Source organism: Takifugu rubripes, chromosome 7 (assembly GCF_901000725.2).
Source record: "Takifugu rubripes chromosome 7, fTakRub1.2, whole genome shotgun sequence".
NCBI lineage: Eukaryota > Metazoa > Chordata > Actinopteri > Tetraodontiformes > Tetraodontidae > Takifugu > Takifugu rubripes.
In genome coordinates, this window is record NC_042291.1 from 16,949,033 (window position 1) to 16,973,968 (window position 24,936).

The 24,936-nt window shown below is 49.7% G+C and overlaps 1 protein-coding gene across 4 annotated transcripts in view; it reads right to left on the minus strand.

Moving 5' to 3' along the window:
• Positions 1-24,936, minus strand: part of cadm4 (cell adhesion molecule 4) — a 70,435-nt gene that overhangs the window by 16,978 nt on the left and 28,521 nt on the right. The window contains exons 1-2 of one of the 4 annotated variants that reach the window (XM_029839477.1): positions 5,761-7,336; positions 675-821 (exon numbers count right to left, since the gene is read on the minus strand). In XM_029839477.1, coding sequence (XP_029695337.1) covers positions 675-821; positions 5,761-5,875 — 262 coding nt within the window. In that variant the 5' untranslated portion in view covers positions 5,876-7,336. Of the gene's footprint in view, positions 1-674; positions 822-5,760; positions 7,337-24,936 lie in introns of those variants that run through there. The other 3 variants (XM_029839475.1, XM_029839478.1, XM_029839476.1) reach the window with 3 other exon arrangements.

The following is a 24,936-nucleotide window of genomic DNA, read 5'->3' on the forward strand; positions in this document are numbered from 1 at the left end:
AACCCTAACCCTCTAACCCTCTAACCCTAACCCTCTAACCCTAACTCTAACCCTAACCCCCTAACCCTCTAACCCTAACCCTCTAACCCTAACCCTCTAACCCTCTAACCCTAACCCTCTAACCCTCTAACCCTAACCCCCTAACCCTCTAACCCTAACCCTAACCCTCTAACCCTCTAACCCTAACCCTCTAACCCTAACCCCCTAACCCTCTAACCCTAACCCTCTAACCCTAACCCTAACCCTCTAACCCTCTAACCCTAACCCTCTAACCCTAACCCTAACCCTCTAACCCTCTAACCCTAACCCCCTAACCCTCTAACCCTAACCCTCTAACCCTAACCCTCTAACCCTAACCCTCTAACCCTCTAACCCTAACCCCCTAACCCTCTAACCCTAACCCTCTAACCCTAACCCTCTAACCCTAACCCTAACCCTCTAACCCTAACCCTCTAACCCTAACCCTAACCCTAACCCTCTAACCCTAACCTAACCCTCTAACCCTCTAACCCTAACCCTACCCTCTAACCCTAACCCTAACCCTCTAACCCTCTAACCCTAACCCTCTAACCCTAACCCTAACCCTAACCCTAACCCTCTAACCCTAACCCTAACCCAGAAGGGTGAGTTTCAGTTAGTCATACACATGAGTTTGTGTGCGCTGGGATACACACCTCTTGTGCCGTTGAAGAAAAGGGTCTGGCGGCGAGGGTTCTGGATGACCACGATGGATCCATCGTAGTTCTGCAAGCGACAGGAGATCTGAGCCGTGCCTCCTTCCAAGACAGTGACGTTCTCGGCCTGCACGGCCTGGCAGCACGCTGGGGGAGAGCGAGAAGGACGTTGGTGTCACAGACGTGAGCGCGAAAAGGAAGAAATGAAGAATGCTGGAGACAGATGCAGGGAGGAAAAGACACGTCTGGAGACAGAGTGTTTCCAGATCGGGAACTTAAAGCATCGTTCAGTCGCTCGCTATTGATCCACTGGACGAGGACAGAAAACAGAGGGAAAGACGAGAGCAGAGAAGACAAAGTGAAATTAAGTGAAATCATAAGAAAAAGGACGTGTTGTGCTCTAACAATGATGAGTGTGATTATCATCGGGCTGTTGGTGGTGAAGGTGGGGGGGGCTGCATGCAGGCAGGTGAGCAACAATGAAGCACATCCTTAGGAGGAGGAACACACACACAAGTGCGTCCACCTGGGAAGGACAAACAGACACTTTCTCACTCCTCCACAAACTCCAAAAACCTCCCAGAAACTCCCAAAACCTCCCAAATCTCCCAACAAGCTTGGCTTTTGCCTGAACTCAGTATTTTTAGCCAAGGGGCCTGGAGACGTCAGTGGGCTGCTTTGATGTTCCCAACAAAGCCGAGAGAATAACGAGCACTGTGATTCTGCTTTGATTGGAGCATCTTCACATTTATGGGTTGTTGACAGAGCAGAGCAGAGACAGGCCTCGCGTCCAGCAACCCCGTCCCTCCGTCCGTCCGTCCGTCTGGAACGAACAACGTGCTGAGGCTGGCGCCGTCTCTGAGATGCTTTGACTAGATTTGTTGACTTGGTGGCTTTGAGCTAAAAATAAAATATGATAAAATAAAATATGCAACCGAACAAGAGGATTAAATGAGTTTATGGTCTTTGGGTCATCTGCAACAGAAAACTGGAAATAAAAACAACAAAGGAATGTACAGATCCAGCCGGGGTTTCCCAGTGACAGTTATTATAATCCAGGGAATATATCTGCAAAACTAGAGGCTAGTTGAGGCTAGTTGAGGTTAGTTGAGGCTAGTTGAGGTTAGTTGAGGCTAGTTGAGGTTAGTTGAGGCTAGTTGAGGCTAGTTGAGGTTAGTTGAGGCTAGTTAAGGTTAGTTGAGGCTAGTTGAGGCTAGTTGAGTGTGACGTGAATCTCCGGGCACAAAGTGGACAGCAGAGTGGGACACGACACCATGGTGCAAAGATCTGGAGCTTTGTATTAAAGCTCTGAAAAATCAGAGAAAACCAACAAAAAGAAAGAGAAGAAAGAATTGGAAATTTGAAATATTGTGTTGCATCTTGCAGACGTCCGGACTCAAGAACGATCGAGCAAACAGATGCAGACAAAATTAAAACGGGTCTGATGCTGCAGGGTTCTATCGGCCCGTCAACAGTGGTGAGCTTTAGCGTTAGCATTGTCTTCACGTTCTGCTCATCACGGTGATGAGGAGACTTTCACCTGCCATCAAGTTCTAAAAGCCTGTTTAGTGAATTAATATCTATCAAACAAATACTAGAAAAACACTCTCAGCATCACTATTGTGATTCATAGCAGGGATGCATCAGTTTGCCAGCCCCAGCTCAATTATTGTCCTAATGGTGCATCACTATGGCAACCAGCCCATCATCATTGTTTAGAACAATGTTAAGTGGAATAACTCAGGTGACAATGCCACTGCTCTCTGTGATGCATCACCCAGCTTAGCCAACATCGGGATCGGAAGACGACATTCCCACACATTAAATGCCCACTTTTATTCTGGGGGTTGGCAAGTGGCTGTTTGTCAAAGAATGCCCGATCATTTCAACACGTCTACACAAAACACACCTAAGAAGCGCTCACAACCATGTGACAAGACTTTGTTGGAATGTCCCCACAGGAGATGAGATAATGTGAGCACGCAGGGAATAACAGGCACAGGAGGGTTGCCCCCCCCCCCGCCCCTGTTGTTACAATGGTCAATCAATCAATCAATCAATCAACCAATCAATCTTTATTGATGAAGCGTCTGTTACAATCAAGTTTGTCTCTATGGGTGAAGACGTTCTACATCAGAGACGAGCTATCGAGCCCCCACATAGTCCTGAAGACTCACTGCCCTCCTCACCCATGTTGCCATGCCTAACCCTAACCCTAACCTTAACCTAACCTAACCCTTGTGTTGCCATGCCTAACCCTAACCCTTAACCTAACCCTTGTGTTGCCATGCCTAACCCTAACCCTTAACCTAACCTAACCCTTGTGTTGCCATGCCTAACCCTAACCCTTAACCTAACCTAACCCTTGTGTTGCCATGCCTAACCCTAACCCTTAACTTAACCTAACCCTTGTGTTGCCATGCCTAAACCTAACCCTAACCCTTAACCTAACCCTTGTGTTGCCATGCCTAACCCTTAACCTAACCTAACCCTTGTGTTGCCATGCCTAACCCTAACCCTTAACCTAACCTAACCCTTGTGTTGCCATGCCTAACCCTAACCCTTAACTTAACCTAACCCTTGTGTTGCCATGCCTAAACCTAACCCTAACCCTTAACCTAACCCTTGTGTTGCCATGCCTAACCCTAACCCTTAACCTAACCTAACCCTTGTGTTGCCATGCCTAACCCTAACCCTAACCCTTAACCTAACCCTTGTGTTGCCATGCCTAACCCTAACCCTTAACCTAACCCTTGTGTTGCCATGCCTAACCCTAACCCTAACCCTTAACCTAACCTAACCCTTGTGTTGCCATGCCTAACCCTAACCCTAACCCTTAACCTAACCCTTGTGTTGCCATGCCTAACCCTAACCCTTAACCTAACCCTTGTGTTGCCATGCCTAACCCTAACCCTTAACCTAACCTAACCCTTGTGTTGCCATGCCTAACCCTAACCCTTAACCTAACCCTTGTGTTGCCATGCCTAACCCTAACCCTTAACCTAACCTAACCCTTGTGTTGCCATGCCTAACCCTAACCCTAACCCTTAACCTAACCTAACCCTTGTGTTGCCATGCCTAACCCTAACCCTTAACCTAACCTAACCCTTGTGTTGCCATGCCTAACCCTAACCCTTAACCTAACCTAGCCCGTGTGTGGTCAACACAGCAGCCATACCGATGACACTCAAATTCGGGGCGTACCCGTCTGTGGACACGTCTCATCCCATCCTCATCATTTCCAGCCCTTCTTCCTTCTCCTCTTCCTCCCCCTCCTCTTCCTCCCCCTCCTCTGTCTTATCCTTCTCCTTCATAAGCAATAAAAACTCTGGTGTCCCCATAATTGTCTCCCAAGCTGCAGGAGCTTTTATTTTCCTTGCAATTTGTTCCTCTTTTCTTCTTCCACTTTCAGCGACTCGCTGGGAAATCTTTTCCTGCCTCTCTCCTCCACCAAACGTGATTTGTCCTGCAGCTCAAGTCGGCAGCATAATCGTGCTGTTGTGGCTCAGTGCCAGGAAAGAGGGTGCAAAGGAAGACGGCGAAGAGTAGCTAAAGGGAGCTAAAGGGACAAGAGGACAAAAGAATCAATGCGTCAGGAAAGGAAGCGTCGCAGCTGTTTCACTCACTTTCATCTCCAACTCTACTTTGGCCTCTTTTAACTGCCGGTTGTGTCTCTTGGCCTGTTTTTTTCCTTCTGTACGAGTTTTCATGCTGTCTTACGCATTTCTTTGCACACTCTTCAAGGTGAGACTGACGGACCTCCATAGCTTCCTCTGATGCTCACAAGAGGTGACGTGAGAGCTCCACATGAGGCCAAACACCAACACTGCCCTCCGGTGGCAGAACCAAGAAAAAAAATCGTTCCTGCCTCCTTCAATAGATTTTAATTCTTTTCAGTCAGTTTTTCTGATCAGTCTGGTAATAAAACACTAGTTTTTCTTTCACAATGTCGTGAAGGACCTCGTGGCTGAACACGCCATTTGTTTTACGATAAATATCACAGAAGCAGAGAGAAAAACATGGTGTGCTACCAAAATAAATGTGATGGGGTGACAAAATGGAAGCATCCAGAGCCTGTTAGCATTCAAGTTCAGCTATTTCCTTGATGATGGAGAATGTCTGTTATACAAATGTGAATCTGTTGTGAAGAGTTTAGCTTTTAGAAATATCGCGGACGCCCATAATTACGATGGCGCTACATGATTGCGAACGCCTCTGGGAAACTGTCATCTCTGCTCCTTTCTAAGGTTCTTCGGTCCACACATCCACTACTCTCACCGTTTCTGGCTTTTGTCTGACAACGAGGTTCACTCATGTGTCCAACATCCCTGCGATGGTCATGATATGCACAACAGCGTTAGCCTCTCCTAGCATACTCCCAGTATGTCAAAGGTCTAAAGTAGATGTAGTTGCTATAGAGGTGAGAACGCTAAGCAAACAACATATTAAAATTAAACATGGCCCCTGGGCCTGGCCCCCGGGCCCAGGAGCCGGGCCCAGGAGCCGGGCCCAGGGGCCGGGCCCATGAGCCGGGCTCATCCTCCTCTCCTCCTCCTCCTCCTCTCCACTGTGTCCCAGTCTGGGGACCAACGCTGCTCTGTTAGCTTCTTTGGAGAAGCTATTTCCATTTCATTTTCATTGACTGGCTCATCTGCTCTCAGTCTCCTGTATTTTCTCCTCCTGTGCTCCTGTCTGCACTTTCCCTCGAGACCAAATCTTAATGACCAATTCCAGCTTAATTACCTTAATTACATTTTAAACTATTCAACTCAAGTGTGATTCCATCATGAGAGGATTCTCCCTCGGCCACGTCCTCAGTAGTGCACTGGATATCATTTTGTAGCAATTCACTCCATTAGTATAAAATCCATTCTTCTCTTTTTCTTTTGTATATTAAATTGCAACATTTAGCAGCAGATCTGCAAGAAGTTTAATTTAAAACTTGTGCGGAAATTAAACGACCACATCCTGAATGATGTGGAAGCCTCTTTGATCCATTCTTTCTTCCCCAAATGATTTTAGACGTGATCGCATCTGCAGAATGGGTGTGAATTTCTTTGTTGTGAGAGACTGAGTTTTGACTTACGAGTGGTAAACAGCAGGACCAGAACCAGGACCAGGACCAGGACCAGGCTGTGCTGAGCCAGAGCGACGGGGGAAGGGAGAAGGCGACAAAGGACACAGCTCCGGACAGTCTTCATTGTATACGGACAAGTGTGTGTGTGTGTGTGTGTGTGTGTGTGTGTGTGTGTGTGTGTGTGCACGTTTGATCAATGGCTCCTTTGTGACCCTTCCTGGATTACTGCAGACAAAGCAGCACGCGTACGAACACACACCGATTTGTCCTCCACTGCAACGCTTCAAACACGTCCACACAGTAGCTGTGTTATTACACAGTGTATTACAGTGTAATAACACAGAGGCTGCTGTTGAGGACTCTCCTGTGTCACCAAATCACAACACATTCAAACCTTTCCAGCATGAAAAATAAGATTTGCCAACGTAAATAATCGTTCAAAATAAATCACAAGAAACACAACTGAGTAAGAAACTGTCACACATCTTGTGCTTCTCTGAAAGCTGCTGTCACGTGCACAACGTGCACAACGTGCACATTCAGCTGCTGCTAAGCAGCAGAGCTCAGCCTCAGAACAGCAGAGACTCTCCCACCACTCAAGCAGAAACTCCGACAGCAGAAGTTAGCGGAGCAGCCTGGACTCCTGCGTTGCTTAACGAGTCTATTTAGAGGCAATAAACAGGCCGCGGACACTTTAACGAGCCGCTGGCCGACTGCACGATGTGGTTCAGACACAGAGCAGAGCAGGACCAAGAATCAACGTTGCTGCGCTAAACGCTGAAACGAGCAGCTGCTAATCAGGAAACACGGCTTCCTCTGCGGCTCGTTACTCTCCACTTCTTCTGTGGAAATACAGCTAGCTAGATTGTTGTGCCCTCGAGGTAGCGTGCTCCTTCTGCGGCGGATTCCATTTGAATTCTAACGAGGTTTTCTGCACCTCTCGCACAACAAATTGCCATGAAAAAGTCACCGTTTCCTTTGAGCTGTGAGCAAACCAAGCTGCAGAAATGGAGACTCAACTTATGGCGAAGGTCAAATCAAACCCACTGACCCTGAGGGCTGTTTATGAAGGTGGCATGAGTCGAATAATTAGCAAGGAGCTGAGCAGATGGCAGCAGGACACTTTGATTCAGAAGTTACACTTCTGCTGTTCTGCCTCTGAGACCGACCGACCATTCGATCCGCTAACGACCGTCACACGACCGTCATCCACCGACACCTCCTTCCCGTCGCTCCACTGGCTGCAGTAAATCCACTCAGAAGCAGCCGGAGCTTCAGGCTCCCACTGGCCGTCGGGAGGGAATGCACGAGGCTTTCCCGTGTGTGTGAGTCTGCAGAGCGACAGTGTGACGGGCCCTAACCCCAACACGTGTAGCAGGGCAGCGTATCAACTGGGGCAACTGGGGCAACTGGGCAGCTCTGGGGTCCGTGGGCAGGCGCACACAAAAGGAATTTCCTTAATTAGCCGGTGTCCTCAAAAGTCTGCCTGGTTTACCCGTCCGTCCCGGTCCGTAGCTGCAGGTTAGTCCCAACAAAGTTGCGTTTGATCCAAGAGTGGAATAATCCCAGTGCGGCTGGTCCCACCAACATCTGCCCGTCCCTGGAGGCTGCTGTTTATATAACCCCGGCCAGCCTCCGCTGGCTTCAGACGGGGGGGCCATGTGCATATTTTGCATCCTATTTTGTGAAGGTCAGGAATCAGTGTGTGCGGATGGAGGCAGCAACAATGGCGGCCTTTCAGGTCAAGCACCATGCGGCTGGTGTGGGCCTGAATGTGTCGGTCTGTCTGGGGGGGCCGGAGCAGAATGTACATTCAGACGCCTGTTTGGCCCTTTACAATCCGCTAACTATTTATTTATCCTTGACAGCACACAGAGCCCGTTTATGGGTGTTAAACGGCCTTTTTTACTGCAGCAGGCAGAGATAAAGCTGGCAGCTAGCAGGAGCTCTGCCTACCCAGCAGGTGACCCCCCCCCCCCCCACAGCGTCGGGAGTTATGCTGATGTCAACTCCATAAAAAGGGATCACAGGAATCGTTGCTCACAGCAAGTCCAACCTGATGTTGCATTTTGCAGCCACAAATCAAGCGTGGTGTAAATCCTGCGTGCTGATTGGCCAGAGCACCATGGTCACATCATCGTGGTCATTGGCAGTGAAAGCAACATTAAGCCAGGAGACGATAACTGCTCGCCACCGTTTTCATCGTCTCGTTAAGACCTAAAGCAGCGGCCGTTACAACAGCACCCCGACCCGATCCTAATCAACCAATCACAAACGTTTAGCTGTTAGCAAGAACGACAAAGACGTAATTACAGAAAAACAAGAAAAACATACTGAACACGTTGCTTTGTGAGGACGTCCTGATGAGGACGACCTCTGAAGGGTGTGTTGGTTTTAGTGGGCAGTGTCTGTAACAGGACCCCCCCCCCCCACACACACACTTTCTCCTTTCTCATACAAATCTAATCTTTAATGGGCTTCATTGGTGCCGCCGTGGAATAAGTGTTGCCAAAGCACTTAAGGGGCTTAAGTCAGCGACGTGCTGAAATTATTAAGCATTCCGAGCTCCTGACAAGGATCCCTGCCTGCTCACTTATGCCGAGGCGGCTATGCTAGCATTTAGTACCAACCAATATATAAATAAGGGGAGGAAGATATATTCCGCTGGGACTGGGAATACATGGAGAGACAGACAAAGGAAAGAGGCTGGAAAAAGGACAGACAAAGGAAAAAGGGAAAAGATGGTAGCAGTAGCAGATGGGAAAGACGGGAATAAGGTGTGAGCCAAGGGCTGATGGGATATATGGACTGGTAGCAGAAGGCTAATGCAGAGATTCTATCAGGAGTTTTATCCAAGATTAAACTTCTCTTTGTCCTTAAGGTGCATTTTGGGGAAGAGGAAGTGTCCCATTTATTTTTGGGAGACGGCACATGTGTCTACTGTGGAGCAGCAATCCTGTGTGAGAGAACCCTGAGATGGAACTGTGTGGAGCTTAGATGTTTCCTTAGAGGGAAATTTAGAACATCTCCTCCAATGGTGCTTCAGCATTAAGGAAGCCTGAAGGTTCAGGTTCAGGTCTGAGGCTCATAGTTACAGGTACTGACTAGCAATGACATGTGCTCCGGATGGACTTCTTTCCTTCTGAAATAAACGTTTAATGCTAGCTAATCTCTAGCTAGCTATGATTAACAAGCCTTAACCAAAGGTGGAGCAGCCAGAACGGATCATTTGGGCCTTTTCTTCTCATCCAGGTTTTCATTAAAGAACTTTAAAATCATTTGGACCTCAGTCTGGCTCCTCAATTGTGCGCAACATTTTCTGTCGCTGCTCTTTTGGATACGTTTGTTAATAGCTCGCCTAAAGCAAAGTGTGAGCCGTTAGCAACTGTGTTACTTTGACCTTTCTGATTAAAGTCACCATCCCTCAGACTAGAAACAATCAATCACATGGTTCCGTCAGCCAGACTTCTCGCTTACGTAGCACTTCTGGGCAAAACGATCAATATATTGGTTCTCTCAGTTTGATTGACACCAGAAATAACAAATATTTTCTGTGTTTTTTCATCTATTAATGTTCGATTACTTGTACAGAAAATATATTTGTCATGAATCTTTTCTAGCCTAATGCTAAACTGGTCACTGGACCAATCAGATGATTCTCATCCCATAATTGTCCTCACTTACAGCTGATTCTCTTTAGAGCGGTAGAAACTAACGCTATGACCGAAGCCCAGTCGATGAATTAGCCTGCCGTTGCTAATCACGTCAGGGGGAAAAGCACTGAAATTACTCACAACGTTTCTAAATCTTAGCAGAGTTTTTTCTTTATCTGTTAGGACACACAAGGATAAAAAAAGATAATATATTAAAAATCAGGCCACGTTTGATCCTTCTATGTGTGATGATTCTGTCCCAGTCTAGGATCTTGTCCTCCGAGCTCGAGACCTCTCTGAGAAGAACCGTCGATCAGAAGAAGAAAACGGCAACAACTGGAAACACAGCAAGCAAAATGAAGAGGAAACACAAGAAGAACAAGAGAGAAAAGACTCCAAACGTGCTCATTTATTTTGAACTGGATGCTAACAGCTGGGCAGCGATGTTGTTCTCTGCCTGCTCTCGAGGGCTGGGGGGGGCGGGGCTACACAGTGACAGAGTTCTAATTAGTAACTGTAGTTGAACAAACACGCCACGGCAGAAGCAAGTTAGCAACCACTAAACTAGCAACTTCCTTCACAGGCGATTGCCGACCCAGGAAGGCGGGGCCGACCCAGGGAGGCGGGGCCGACCCAGCTGCCCCCGGGACAGGTTGCTCACTCACAGCACCAACGCACAAAGACCAACAACATTCACGCCTAAGGTCATTTAGCGTTTTCAACCGTCCAAAAACACACGTCTTTGGACGTGGGTGGAACCTTTTCAGCCCGCGAGAAGCTACAGAGACAAAAGGAGAAGATGAAAACTGAAGCGCTGCCCCACCGGCCCCCAAACCAAGATCAGCCTAAGGAGACAGAGTCCACCAAGAATAGGAAGGAGCCAGCAAGTGCTGAAGACAGGCTCTTGTTTGGGATCTAAGAGGTTCTGCAACCACAATCAGAACCACCCTGGATCCTCCACCAGGTGGAGATCCTGAAGCTGAGAGGACACAGGGACACAGGACATAGGGACACAGGACATAGGGACACAGGGACAAGGGACACAACGACACAAGGACATAGGGACACAGGGACAAGGGACACAAGGACACAGGACACCGGACATAGGGACACACGGACATAGGGACACACGGACATAGGGACACAGGGACACACGGACACAGGGACACAGGGACACACGGACACAGGGACACACGGACACACGGACACAGGGACACACGGACACAGGGACACAGGGACACAGGGACACAGGGACACACGGACATCCTCTCATCAGTTTACCTGCCGTGTTCCTGGCGAGGCTCGAGCCAAGCAACACCTGCGGGACGTCTCCTGTTCATGCCGCTGTGCAAACACCTGCACGGGCGTCCAACCCACAGCACACTTTAGGCTAGAAACTTTTACGTGGGGGGGGGGGGGGGGGGGCAGCTCTGTCTGTTGAGGACTGGGCAGAAATTCAGAGGGTTCTCGGTTCCAAACCAGGTACCAACAAACACGGAAGGTGTTCTGGTAGGAAAGATGCCAGAACATCTCCAGAGCAATACCAAGGTCCCCTTGAGCAAGGCACCAAACCCCCAGTAGCTCACATAGGCCCCCACCCAGGGTGCTTCACACCATCCTGATCTTCTCTCTTGTAGCTCCACAGATAAGACTCAGCGGTTTACAGGCTGGGTCAGAACCCACTCAGCCCCCCAGCAGAGACGTGGACTCTGGGCCGGATGTGGTCTAGAGTTTGACACATTCGGTGGACACAAACATCCAAGGAAAGAAACACAAAAGGCTAAAAGCAAGAACATCAAACACATGCACACAACTGTGGGTGAACGTCAGTAGAACAAAGCACCAACATGAACATGAAGGAGAGCGAGAAGGAGAAGAATGAGGGTGAGAAGAAAAGCACAGAGGAGGGATAGCAGTGCTAAGAGGCTATCGCTACATGCTAATTTAAATGTTTTATCATGTCGGAGGGATTACATGCAAACACACACACACGGACACACACACAGACACACTCACACACACGGACACACACACACACACACACACGGACACACACTTGTGGAGAACAAGTGTGAATGAATAAAATGTCTGGGGTGGAAGAGTTGAGGGGAGTGATGAAGTACTGTGTGTGTGTGTGTGTGTGTGTATGGGGGGGGGGGGGGGCGTGTCCTCGCCGCCTCCTTCGGACCCGACAGTGTGCAAATGAAAAATGGAGATGAAATAATTAGACAGGCTGAGTCAAAGTGCTCATCTAAATATGTAAATGTGCTTAATTTTCTTTGATTTGCTTCACTGGTTTCACCTCCTCCTCAGCATCCTCTCTTCCTTCCTTCCTTCCTCTCCTCTCCCCTACCCATGCTGCTCCCTCCCTCCCTCCCTCCCTAACGGCCGTTCTTTCAGTCTCATCCCACTATGGCATCTCCATAAATCTGTTTTGTTCCGTTTTTGCAGATGCTAAACACACTAGCATTGTGCTAATGGGGTTGAGAATGTGCTTGGTTACTTCATGCACACTTTGGGCTGTGCAAGCTAACTGGAGATGGAGCAACCCCCCCCCCCCCACACACACACACACAGAAACACACATGCCAACCACTGCTAGCCACAGCAACATTCTGAAAGTGATTCTGTCTCCAGCTAAGAAACATTAGCTCGTCTCTTCTCCTGAAGCACTTCATCCCTGGGATTGTACACAAAGGCAGGATGGATATAGCATCTAACGAGGGAAGCAGACCAAAGACAAGATGACTAAATCCAGCAAAACGCAAACATGACAAAGCAGCTGAGCTACAGAGCAGCAAGAAGGAGACAGGGACAGCTTAGATCACATGATCACTCTAGATGGGATCTCATTAGCATCTAGTCTCTCTGTGAGGAATCTAGGAGTAACTTTTGATCAAAATCTCTCCTTCAACTCACACATTAAATTAGTCTCTAGAAGTGCCTTTTTTCACTTGAGGAACATCACAAAGATCAGGAAGCTACTGACCCACCATGATGCTGAAAAGTTAGTCCAGCATTTGTTACTTCCAGGCTGGACTATTGTGATTCTTTATTATCAGGGTGTCCAAACACCTCTTTAAGAAGCTCCAGCTGATCCAAAATGCTGCAGCCAGAGTTCTGACAGGTATTGACCACAGAGGTCACATGACTCCTGTACTGGCGTCTCTTCATTGGCTGCCTGTTAAATTTAGAATAATTTTTAAAACCCTTCTTCTGACCTACAAGGTCCTCAGAGGCCTAGCTCCATGATACCTGGAGGAGCTAGTGACACCTTACCAGCCCAATAGACCGCTCCGCTCTCAGAATGCTGGTCTACTTGTGGTTCCCAGAGTCTCTAGGGGTAGAATGGGGGGCCGAGCATTTAGCTACCAGGCCCCCCTGCTATGGAACCAGCTCCCTGTCCAGGCCCCCCTGCTGTGGAACCAGCTCCCTGTCCAGGCCCCCCTGCTATGGAACCAGCTCCCTGTCCAGGCCCCCCTGCTATGGAACCAGCTCCCTGTCCAGGCCCCCCTGCTGTGGAACCAGCTCCCTGTCCAGGCCCCCCTGCTATGGAACCAGCTCCCTGTCCAGGCCCCCCTGCTATGGAACCAGCTCCCTGTCCAGGCCCCCCTGCTGTGGAACCAGCTCCCTGTCCAGGTACGGGAGGCTGACTCCATCGCTACTTTTAAAAAAAAGAAGCTTATTGTTACTAATTCAGTAGTTCCAGTTACTATCATAGACAGACAGATTATCACACTTAGGGGGTCGTCTAATCGTTAGGTCACATCTTAGTTATGCTGCTATAGGCCGAGGCTGCCGGGGTCCAGAAACATGATCACCTGACAGGCCTCTGTCACCCCACTGGGTCATGGTTTCCCCTCCTCTCCTCTAACTAAGAGTAGCTCAGAGTAGCTCTTGTTCCTATCTGCTCATTCAGAATGTGGCATCACTCTTTATACTTGTAATCTTCTAATTTACAGCTCCTGTCTCACTTTTGTTTCTGCTGCTGAGGCATCGCTGCCTGGAGGCGGGTCCACCAGAGGCGGGTCCACCAGAGGCGGGTCCACCAGAGGCGGGTCCACCAGATGAAGGTCCACCAGAGGCAGGTCCACCAGAGGCGGGTCCACCAGATGAAGGTCCACCAGAGGCGGGTCCACCAGAGGCAGGTCCACCAGAGGCGGGTCCACCAGATGAAGGTCCACCAGAGGCGACTCCACCAGATGAAGGTCCACCAGAGGCGGCTCCACCAGATGAAGGTCCACCAGATGAAGGTCCACCAGAGGCGGGTCCACCAGAGGCAGATCCACCAGAGGCGGGTCCACCAGAGGCAGATCCACCAGAGGCGGGTCCACCAGAGGCGGCTCCACCAGATGAAGGTCCACCAGAGGCGGGTCCACCAGAGGCGGCTCCACCAGAGGCGGGTCCACCAGAGGCGGCTCCACCAGAGGCGGCTCCACCAGATGAAGGTCCACCAGAGGCGGGTCCACCAGAGGCGGGTCCACCAGAGGCGGGTCCACCAGAGGCGGCTCCACCAGAGGCGGGTCCACCAGAGGCGGCTCCACCAGAGGCGGCTCCACCAGATGAAGGTCCACCAGAGGCGGGTCCACCAGAGGCAGATCCACCAGAGGCGGGTCCACCAGAGGCAGATCCACCAGAGGCGGGTCCACCAGAGGCGGCTCCACCAGATGAAGGTCCACCAGAGGCGGGTCCACCAGAGGCGGCTCCACCAGAGGCGGGTCCACCAGAGGCGGGTCCACCAGAGGAAGGGATATTGGGCAGAAAACCTAGCAAATATCTGACGTCAGCTTTATTCATGACGAGTTTGGGGCAACAGCTACTATTGATCTCAAACCAGCTAAAGGAACATTTAGGCCTTTTCTGCTTTCTGATTATCTGCTTTGTTATTTACGGTATAGAACAGGAGGCTCCCGGGTCCGTTTGCTTTGAACAAGCAAATCCTCGTTCAAAGCACTTTAATGAGCCAACGGCTCCCAGCGCTGGGTTCATAGACGAGCATCTTTGGCAGGTCTGAATGAGCAACCGAAGGCCCAGAAGGATCATTTTAGATACTTTTTTAAAAGGATTTTTCCATTTTTAATTGTGTTTAATCAACAGCACTGTCATTTAATTAACTCTCAGACACATGAAGGGTTTAAGCCCTAAAAGAAGAAGAGCTCATCCCAGCAACAACCTGCAACGGTGCTACCATAAAAGGTCCTCAGAAGAATATACTTCCTCAGAGGGGGACTCTAATTAGCAGCAATTAAATTCCAGACTAAAAAGCCACAATAGGACATTTACACACCATTACATGCCCAGCGTTCATTGTGCGTTTATCTTCTGGCACAGACTATAACAAACACACACTTGCACATGTCCAAACACACACACACACAAACACAGACACACACAGATACACACAGTGTGTGTGTATGTGCACATGCAACCATTATGTATCAATGTAATCAATACACAGGTAGTAGTTTGAATACAGGGTGTAATTGTATCCGTTGGATGGACAGAAGCTCAGCACAGCACCCTAACCCTAACCTGAAGGCACCTGGTTGTGTGAAGGTCACTGTTGCTTGCAGCTAAGATCTAATGTCTGTAGGAAGCATCCATGTCAAATTGGAAAAACCATCCTTAAACAGAGGTGGTGGGCTGAGGCACTTCCTGTCACCCACATACAATGCAGTCCTCCACTCCTTCCACCAACAAACCAAACGTTCACACCATTCCAGGAGACCCAGTGGCCCACCACCATGGGATCCAGCAGACAAAGGGGAGACACCTCAACTGGAACTAGGTGAACGACCCGACCAACGACCCTGCCAACGACTCTCAGGTGACCACCCAGATCATTAGCATGCTAATGGGCCACAGGGGCTATATATTTTCAAGCTCTGTCCCCAGCGAGTTCAGAACTGGAGAAGCCTTCTGGATAGAAGGAGAAACGTCTTCAAAGAGAAGAAACCCAGTCCAGTTGACAGAGAAAACTACCTTGGATGATTTAGATCATATGCTTTAATGAAGGAAAATATAAATTTTTCATCACTATATGCTGCTTGGAGGACTTCCAAACTTCAGCCGGAGGCAACAAGAAACATATTCCTCACAAAAATAATAAAGACTGCACGACCGCTGAATCCCAAATCAGGGTCACGAAGGAACGTCCTTGAGATTTGTTGGCATGTTCTTCCTCGACTGGCACAACACAAACTCTTGCTCTTTATTGGTCAACCTATTAGTTCGACCATTTTCTTTATTCCTGTTGGGTTCCTGGGGAGGGTGCTGCAGCCTATCACAGCTGCATGTGGGCGAAGGCGGGGGGCCCCACCGTAAACAATCAGGGGTTCGGTTGCTGGCTCAAGGGGGCCTCTGAAGGTGTCCTGCCAGTCCCTTATAGACTGGCCCTACTGTGTCCTACAGGGTTCTGCTGGAATCTGGATGGATGCTTGTAATTAGCAGTCTTGGGAATGTTCCACCCTCAAATGTTCAGATGGGGTTTTGCTGAAATGAAACATTACAAACACGTTGGTAAACCAGATATATTTAGATATATTTAGGCTTTAGTCCTCTTTCTTATCCCCTACAGCGCATGAAGCGTTTGCTTCTGCTGCTGGGTCCTCAAATGGCTGTGGAGGTTTCTGACAGACAAGCCTCATCTGAACCTTCTCTTTGAGAATTAGCAGCACACTTCCCACTAGGGTCCTTTCCGGGTGCTCGTGTGAGGAGATCTGGCTGTAATTGTTGGTCAAATAGGGCGATTATGCAGCTGGGTGCTATCGTCTCAGGGAGCAGGACACTTGGAAAACCTCCTTTCTGTCTCTCTCCATGTCTCTCTTCGCTCCTCTGCCCTGGTGTCTCCATCCATGCCTAAGCTGCCATCCTTCCATCATATCTAGCCCTCCCTGGTGTGCTGTGCTTTTTCGCCTCACTGCCTGTCTTCTTCCCTCCTCCCGCTCCATCCTCCCATTCCTCTCCGTCATTCCAGCTTCCAACCAGCACCTGACACGCTGACGGTTTTGGGTCTTTGGAGAAAAGGTCGGTAATCTGGCTGAAATTGCTCTTTTTTCACGGTGAGATTGAGAATTTCTGAAAAGGGCAAACAGAGATTCATCGAAACCAAACGTTGACTGCAACGAGGATTGTGATGTTATCTAGTTGGACTGAACAGGAAATGGGTGTGCACGTGTGTGCACGTGTGTGCAGACACTGAGGAAAGCTGCCTGCAGTGAGAGGAAGGAGGAAAAAGAGGAACGTCAGCACACATGGCTCGATGGTGAGAACCTGCTGCTCATAAAGGAGCGTAGGAGGTCTGGAGGGACAGGTGGAGAACAAAAGGCACACGGTGGTGAGAGAGCAGCACTGGGAGGAGAGACTGGGATGACAGGTAACTGGGGAGGAGAGACTGGGATGACAGGTAACTGGGGAGGAGAGACTGGGATGACAGGTAACTGGGGAGGAGACACTGGGAAAGGAAAAACATAGATGTGGCAGGAGACAGATGAGGAGGGAGGAATGCAAGATAATAGAGAAACAAGAGAAGATGAAAGGTGGAGCGATGGAGAGAAGGTTCAAAGATGAAGGCTTCCAGCGAACATCGATCAAAGACTTGATGTGAGGGGGAATAAAGGAACGAGTGGGGGCGTGTACCGAGCCCGGAGTCAGGGAAGAGGGGCAACAACAGAACAACTGAGGAGAAGCTGCTTCTTCAAGGAGGAAGCCCCGTTAACTCCTCGCCCGGAGCTTCATCCGTCACTGTCCACACGTGATGGAGCGACAGATCTGCTTTCACGTGTGACGTGAGCAGAATCAGAGAAAAGAAAAGGCAACATTTGACATTTAGAAGAGATTAACGATGTGCAATTAACTTCCCAGACGATTCTCTTTAAATGTCACTGCAGACGCCTCCACACTGCACATAGAGAGCCCCTCCTCAGTCTTACTGTCCACGCCTCCTCCTGCCCCCTCGCTCCTCCTCCTCCACCTGCCCCCCGCTCCTCCTCCTCCACCTGCCCCCCCCGCTCCTCCTCCTGCCCCCCCGCTCCTCCTCCTCCACCTGCCCCCCCCGCTCCTCCTCCTGCCCCCCCGCTCCTCCTCCTGCCCCCCCGCTCCTCCTCCTGCCCCCTCGCTCCTCCTCCTGCCCCTCCTGCCCCCCCGCTCCTCCTCCTGCTCCTCCTCCCTCAATTTTACATGGACCACGGACCAACCCACGGACCATGGACCAGACCATGGACGTGGCCTCACATGGAGACCAAAGAGGTCGTATGCAGATGTGCTCCTGGTACATTAGATCATCTGGACCACACAACTGATAAACACTTAAATGCTGCTGATGACCTGATTATCTTAACCAGGGAATATTAATAGTGAAGGGAACAGTGGTGTAAACCCACACACACACAAACACCCACACCCACACATACACACACACCCACAAACACCCACACACACCCACACCCACATCCACACCCACACACACATCCACACCCGCACACACATCCACACCCACACACACACACCCCCCCCCCCCACACCCACACCCACACACACATACACACCCACACCCACACACACACGCACCCACACCCCCCCCCACACACACACACCCACACACACACACGCACCCACACCCCCCCCCACACACACACACCCACACGCACCCACACCCCCCCCACACACACACCCACACACACACCTACACACCCTTTCCCCACCTCTTGGATCCACCCCAACATCGATGCTTCCTCCCATCCAGGCTATTTTTGGGGATTTGGTGTATTTTAAGTATCGCACCGTGACCATTTAAACGATGTTCATAAAAATGTTCAAGAAAGAAAATTGAGAAGGGAAAAAAAGGGAAGAAATTAAAAACCAGAAAAACAAATTGTCAGTCCTGGTTAGCATAGTAGTTAAGGTTAGCATTTTTAACCCACAGACATGTGAAGAACGCACTAAAATGATCCAGGTTCAGATGTATACACGAGTCATTAGCTTAGCATGTGTCCATTAAATACACTGATTTTGACAACTGAGCTAAACTACGCTCATCGTTGCAACACCTTACATCAGCCTATGATCCCCCCCCACACACACACCCCCACACACACACCCTCAGTATGTATTCAGATGGCCTCCCAGTGGATTTGACCTATATTGACGTAGTGAAAAGCAAAACAAACAAGATTCATGATATAAAAGGAGAATTGTCATAGCTTTGATGTCTTCCAAACTCGAAGCTTTCTGCCTTCCTCCTTTACAGGAATTAAACCATTTCCATCATGCAAATATGCACTAATTAAACCAGCAGAGTGGAAAAACATGCATGAAATGGTGCAATTGTTGTTCCTACCAGCACTGAGAGCACAGACGTGTGTGTGTCCATGTGTGTGTCCATGTGTGTGCACGGCCAGAAACACACAGACGTGTGTGTGTCCATGTGTGTGTCCATGTGTGTGTCCATGTGTGTGCACGGCCAGAAACACACAGACGTGTGTGTGTCCATGTGTGTGCACGGCCAGAAACACACAGACGTGTGTGTGTCCATGTGTGTGTCCATGTGTGTGCACGGCCAGAAACACACAGACGTGTGTGTGTCCATGTGTGTGCACGGCCAGAAACACACAGACGTGTGTGTGTCCATGTGTGTGCACGGCCAGAAACACACAGACGTGTGTGTGTCCATGTGTGTGTCCATGTGTGTGCACGGCCAGAAACACACAGACGTGTGTGTGTCCATGTGTGTGCTCGGCCAGAAACACACAGACGTGTGTGTGTCCATGTGTGTGTCCATGTGTGTGTCCATGTGTGTGCACGGCCAGAAACACACAGACGTGTGTGTGTGTGTCCATGTGTGTGTCCATGTGTGTGCTCGGCCAGAAACACACAGACGTGTGTGTGTGTCCATGTGTGTGTCCATGTGTGTGTCCATGAGTGTGTCCATGAGTGTGCACGGCCAGAAACACACCCCTGGGTCTCTCTCCATCTCAGCTCTCATCTTATCCAGCCTGCATAATCAACCACACATTCACTGAATCCAGAAAGGTGCCAGAAACATAAATTACAAACTGAAAGCTTTCTCTGCTTATTATATTTCTGAAAGAATGAGGTCAGGAACCTCCTCCATACCCAAAAGTGTTATTGTGCATCTAGCAAACGGTGGACACTTGGGACTTTCTACATGAGGGTTCCTCAAGCGTCCCCCTCCCCTGCTGATGGGAAATGAGGGTCAGCAGGAAGCTCAGTGTGGTGGTGATGGTGGTGGTGATGGTGGTGGTGATGGTGGTGGTGATGGTGGTGATGGTGATGGTGATGATGATGGTGGTGATGGTGGTGATGGTGCTGATGGTGGTGATGGTGGTGATGGTGGTGGTGGTGATGGTGATGATGATGGTGGTGATGGTGGTGATGGTGGTGATGGTGGTGGTGGTGGTGATGGTGGTGGTGGTGATGGTGGTGGTGATGGTGGTGGTGATGGTGGTGATGGTGGTGGTGGTGGTGATGGTGGTGATGGTGGTGGTGGTGGTGGTGATGGTGGTGGTGATGATGGTGATGGTGGTGATGGTGGTGGTGATGGTGGTGATGGTGATGGTGGTGGTGATGGTGGTGGTGATGATGGTGATGGTGGTGATGGTGGTGGTGATGGTGGTGATGGTGATGGTGGTGATGGTGGTGGTGGTGATGGTGGTGGTGATGATGGTGATGGTGGTGATGGTGGTGGTGGTGATGGTGGTGGTGGTGGTGATGGTGGTGATGATGGTGGTGATGGTGGTGGTGATGGTGGTGGTGATGATGGTGGTGATGGTGCTGATGGTGATGGTGGTGGTGGTGATGGTGGTGGTGATGGTGCTGATGGTGGTGATGATGGTGGTGATGGTGGTGCTGATGGTACTGATGGTGGTGGTGCTGGTGGTGATGGTGCTGATGGTGGTGGTGCTGGTGGTGATGGTGGTGCTGTTTTATTCTGTCCTGTGCTGCTGGAGCAAGAAGCTGGAAAAGGGGGCCGACACCCTGGAGAAGAGGGGATCTATACAATCTAGAATGAGCTGATGGAAGGCTGAAAGAGCTTATCGTCCCCCAAAGGGCACAAAACAAGGAAAGTGTTGTGTTGTGTTGTGCTGGACCCAGAAATGTGCCTTATTTTGTAAGATTTGTTTTATATTGGAAGCTGCCAAAGACCGAGCAGAAAGAGTCATTTATGGAGATGCTTTTGCACTTGCAGCAGAAACCAAAAGCTTGAGCCGATTGAAATTGGCAAAATAATCACAAAGCAAATTCAGCATGAAATTGGCTCTTTTCAGACAAATAAATTCGGAATATTTTTGCATCTTAAAAGGAAGCATGCCACACAGCCCAAAAGCTGATTTTTGACCTTCGGTTTTGACCTTTTAAAACTATTTCAGGAATAATTTTGATGCATCTTCAGAACGTTTAGCACGAATCACACAACAGTTTAGCATGAGAGCTCTAATTTATCTCCACCAAGATGTAGAACAGGACCACAAAAGCTGTGCAAAGTAAGTTTCAGTTTTCAGCTCGTTAGGACCCTAACCCTAACCCTAACCCTAACCCTAAGCACTCCGATGAGCTGAGCACACCTGATGGCTTTGGTGCACGTCTCCATCTCGTAACCTTATCTCCATGTTGGCTCCTCTCAAATGTCAGTTTGTCCAAGACGGCCCCGTGGTGGTGGTTAAAAAAAAGGTTTTTCTTGAGATGATATTAGGATTCAAGTCAGAATTCTGTTTTGTGGAGACTTGTAGAAACTGTTCCTTTTGGGTCTTGGGGGGCTTTTTTGCATGTAGACTGACTGAATTAGCGGGTGAGAGGGTGGGTAATACTGGACAGGGTGGGTAGTAATGAGAGGGTGGGTAATACTGGACAGGGTGGGTAGTAATGGACAGGGTGGGTAGTAATGAGAGGGTGGGTAATACTGGACAGGGTGGGTAGTAATGGACAGGGTGGGTAGTAATGAGAGGGTGGGTAATACTGGACAGGGTGGGTAATACTGGACAGGGTGGGTAGTAATGAGAGGGTGGGTAATACTGGACAGGGTGGGTAGTAATGGACAGGGTGGGTAGTAATGAGAGGGTGGGTAATACTGGACAGGGTGGGTAATACTGGACAGGGTGGGTAGTAATGGACAGGGTGGGTAGTAATTAGAGGGTGGGTAATACTGGACAGGGTGGGTAATACTGGACAGGGTGGGTAGTAATGAGAGGGTGGGTAATACTGGACAGGGTGGGTAGTAATGAGAGGGTGGGTAATACTGGACAGGGTGGGTAGTAATGGACAGGGTGGGTAGTAATTAGAGGGTGGGTAATACTGGACAGGGTGGGTAATACTGGACAGGGTGGGTAGTAATGAGAGGGTGGGTAATACTGGACAGGGTGGGTAATACTGGACAGGGTGGGTAGTAATGAGAGGGTGGGTAATACTGGACAGGGTGGGTAGTAATGGACAGGGTGGGTAGTAATGGACTGGGTGGGTAGTAATGGACAGGGTGGGTAATACTGGACAGGGTGGGTAGTAATGAGAGGGTGGGTAATACTGGACAGGGTGGGTAGTAATGGACAGGGTGGGTAGTAATGAGAGGGTGGGTAATACTGGACAGGGTGGGTAATACTGGACAGGGTGGGGTAGTAATGAGAGGGTGGGTAATACTGGACAGGGTGGGTAGTAATGGACAGGGTGGGTAGTAATGAGAGGGTGGGTAATACTGGACAGGGTGGGTAATACTGGACAGGGTGGGTAGTAATGAGAGGGTGGGTAATACTGGACAGGGTGGGTAGTAATGGACAGAGTGGGTAGTAATGGACAGGGTGGGTAGTAATTAGAGGGTGGGGTAGTAATGAGAGGGTGGGTAATACTGGACAGGGTGGGTAGTAATGGACAGAGTGGGTAGTAATGGACAGGGTGGGTAGTAATTAGAGGGTGGGTAGTAATGAGAGGGTGGGTAATACTGGACAGGGTGGGTAGTAATGAGAGGGTGGGTAATACTGGACAGGGTGGGTAGTAATGGACAGGGTGTGTAGTAATGAGAGGGTGGGTAGTAATTAGAGGGTGGGTAATACTGGACAGGGTGGGTAGTAATGAGAGGGTGGGTAGTAATGACCAGCCAACAGACACGACCCCGTCGCTCTGAGCCTCCTCTTGTCATCTCACTCCTCTTCCTCTCCCTCTTCTTGTTTTAGCTCCTTTTCTGGGAACATGGCAACTACTTGGCAACTACTAACCCTAACCCTACTAACCATAACCCACTACTTGGTTCACCTAAATTCAAGTTGCTCTGAAAGTCTCTGTTTTGGCCTCAGCCAGACGTCCTCCGCTCTGGTCCGGGTTAATGTCCCTGTCAGCCTTCTATTCTGTCCTCTCTCACCGCTTGGCCGATCCATCCAGCTGGGCTCATGTCTGCACACACACACGCACACACACACGCGTGTTTGTGTGTGGCGTTTCCATGACAACATCAGCGTGGAACCCATCCCCCTCTGCACGCTGTTCCTGTAATTTGCATTTCATTTGTATGACTTGCAGCAACCAGGAATTTGACTTTGAGATGACTGAACTGCCACCCTGTCGTCTCTCTCCGTGTGTGTGACCTCACACACACCCACCCACACACACACACACACACACACACACACACACACACACACACACACACACACACACGTCATTTCACTTCTTGACATCACTGCTGTGATGAAAGCTTCCTGTTCCCTCGTTACTGCACTTTCTCCTGTTTCTAACATTTTGAACATTTTTCTTCCAATTCTTTCCATCCTCAACATCTGATCTTAAATGGGCTACACCTGGCTAATACCTGGCTAATACCTGGCTAACACCTGGCTAACACCTGGCTAACACCTGGCTAACACCTGGCTACACCTGGCTAACACTTGGCTAACACTTGGCTAACACCTGGCTAACACCTGGCTACACCTGGCTAACACCTGGCTTACACCTGGCTACACCTGGCTAACACTTGGCTAACACCTGGCTACACCTGGCTACACCTGGCTACACCTGTAGGTCTCTTAGGCCTGCTGTCGTACTGATCTGCTACCTTTCCCTAATTTACTAACCCTAAACAAGGCTGCTGCTTAATCACACATGAGCAGCACGACCACGACCCGCTCATCCGTCAACATGCAGCCTTGTTTAGGAAGTAAAGCCGATTTGTTCTCTTATCCATTTTATACTTTTAAAAATGATTTTACTTTGACATTTTATTATTTTTTAAATTAGTCTCTTTTTCACCACAAGGATTTCCAATTAAGCTAATTCTCCCTCACCCAGATTAGCATCAACCAATGTGTTGTGTGCACGTACAGGTGCACGTACAGGCACAGCAGCAGTGCAGCTCCGTGCACTCTTCCATAGAGCAACAGTAAATACACCGAGCACATCTACACACATATCTCTATATCTACACCACAGATGCTACACGATGCACATGTGTACTTGTGGAATGGGACCACACAGCAACAAAGCAGCCCGACAGAATTTCAAAGACAAATTGACTTAAATGAAAGGTGATCAGCACAATAAAAAATGATATAAATCTCTATCTATCGATATGGAGGCTAGCTATAGCTCTAGATGATATAGATAAATCTTTATCTCCTCTGTCAGAACATAATGTGCTTTTGTTTCTGTAAAACAGTTCTGAAAGTGTGTGAACATGGCTGATGTGGGCGGCTGCTGGGCCATTAACATTTGGGTCTGCAGAAGCCAAAGAGACGGACTTTGTGTGTTAATGAAAGGAAGCGGAAAAATGTGCTTCTCTTCTTCTCATCTGACATTTAAAAACTGAGGACAGTGGACGTTTTATGAAAAGTGTCCAACAGAAAGAGAGGGAGGGAGACGGGCAGGGAGACGGGCGGGGAGACAGAAAAAGAGACGGGCAGGGAGACGGGCAGGGAGACGGGCAGGGAGACAGGCAGGGAGACAGGCAGGGAGACAGGCAGGGAGACAGAAAAAGAGACAGGCAGGGAGACAGGCTGGGAGACAGGCTGGGAGACAGAAAAAGAGACGGGCTGGGAGACAGAAAAAGAGACAGGCAGGGAGACAGAAAAAGAGACAGGCAGGGAGACAGGCGGGGAGACGGGCAGGGAGACAGAAAAAGAGACAGGCAGGGAGACAGAAAAAGAGACAGGCAGGGAGACGGGCAGGGAGACGGGCGGGGAGACGGGCGGGGAGACAGGCAGGGAGACAGAAAAAGAGACGGGCTGGGAGACAGAAAAAGAGACGGGCTGGGAGACGGGCAGGGAGAAGGGCAGGGAGACGGGCAGGGAGACAGGCAGGGAGACAGAAAAAGAGACAGGCAGGGAGACGGGCAGGGAGACAGGCAGGGAGACAGAAAAAGAGACAGGCTGGGAGACGGGCAGGGAGACGGGCAGGGAGACAGAAAAAGAGACAGGCTGGGAGACGGGCGGGGAGACGGGCAGGGAGACGGGCAGGGAGACAGAAAAAGAGACAGGCGGGGAGACGGGCGGGGAGACAGGCAGGGAGACAGAAAAAGAGACAGGCAGGGAGACAGGCT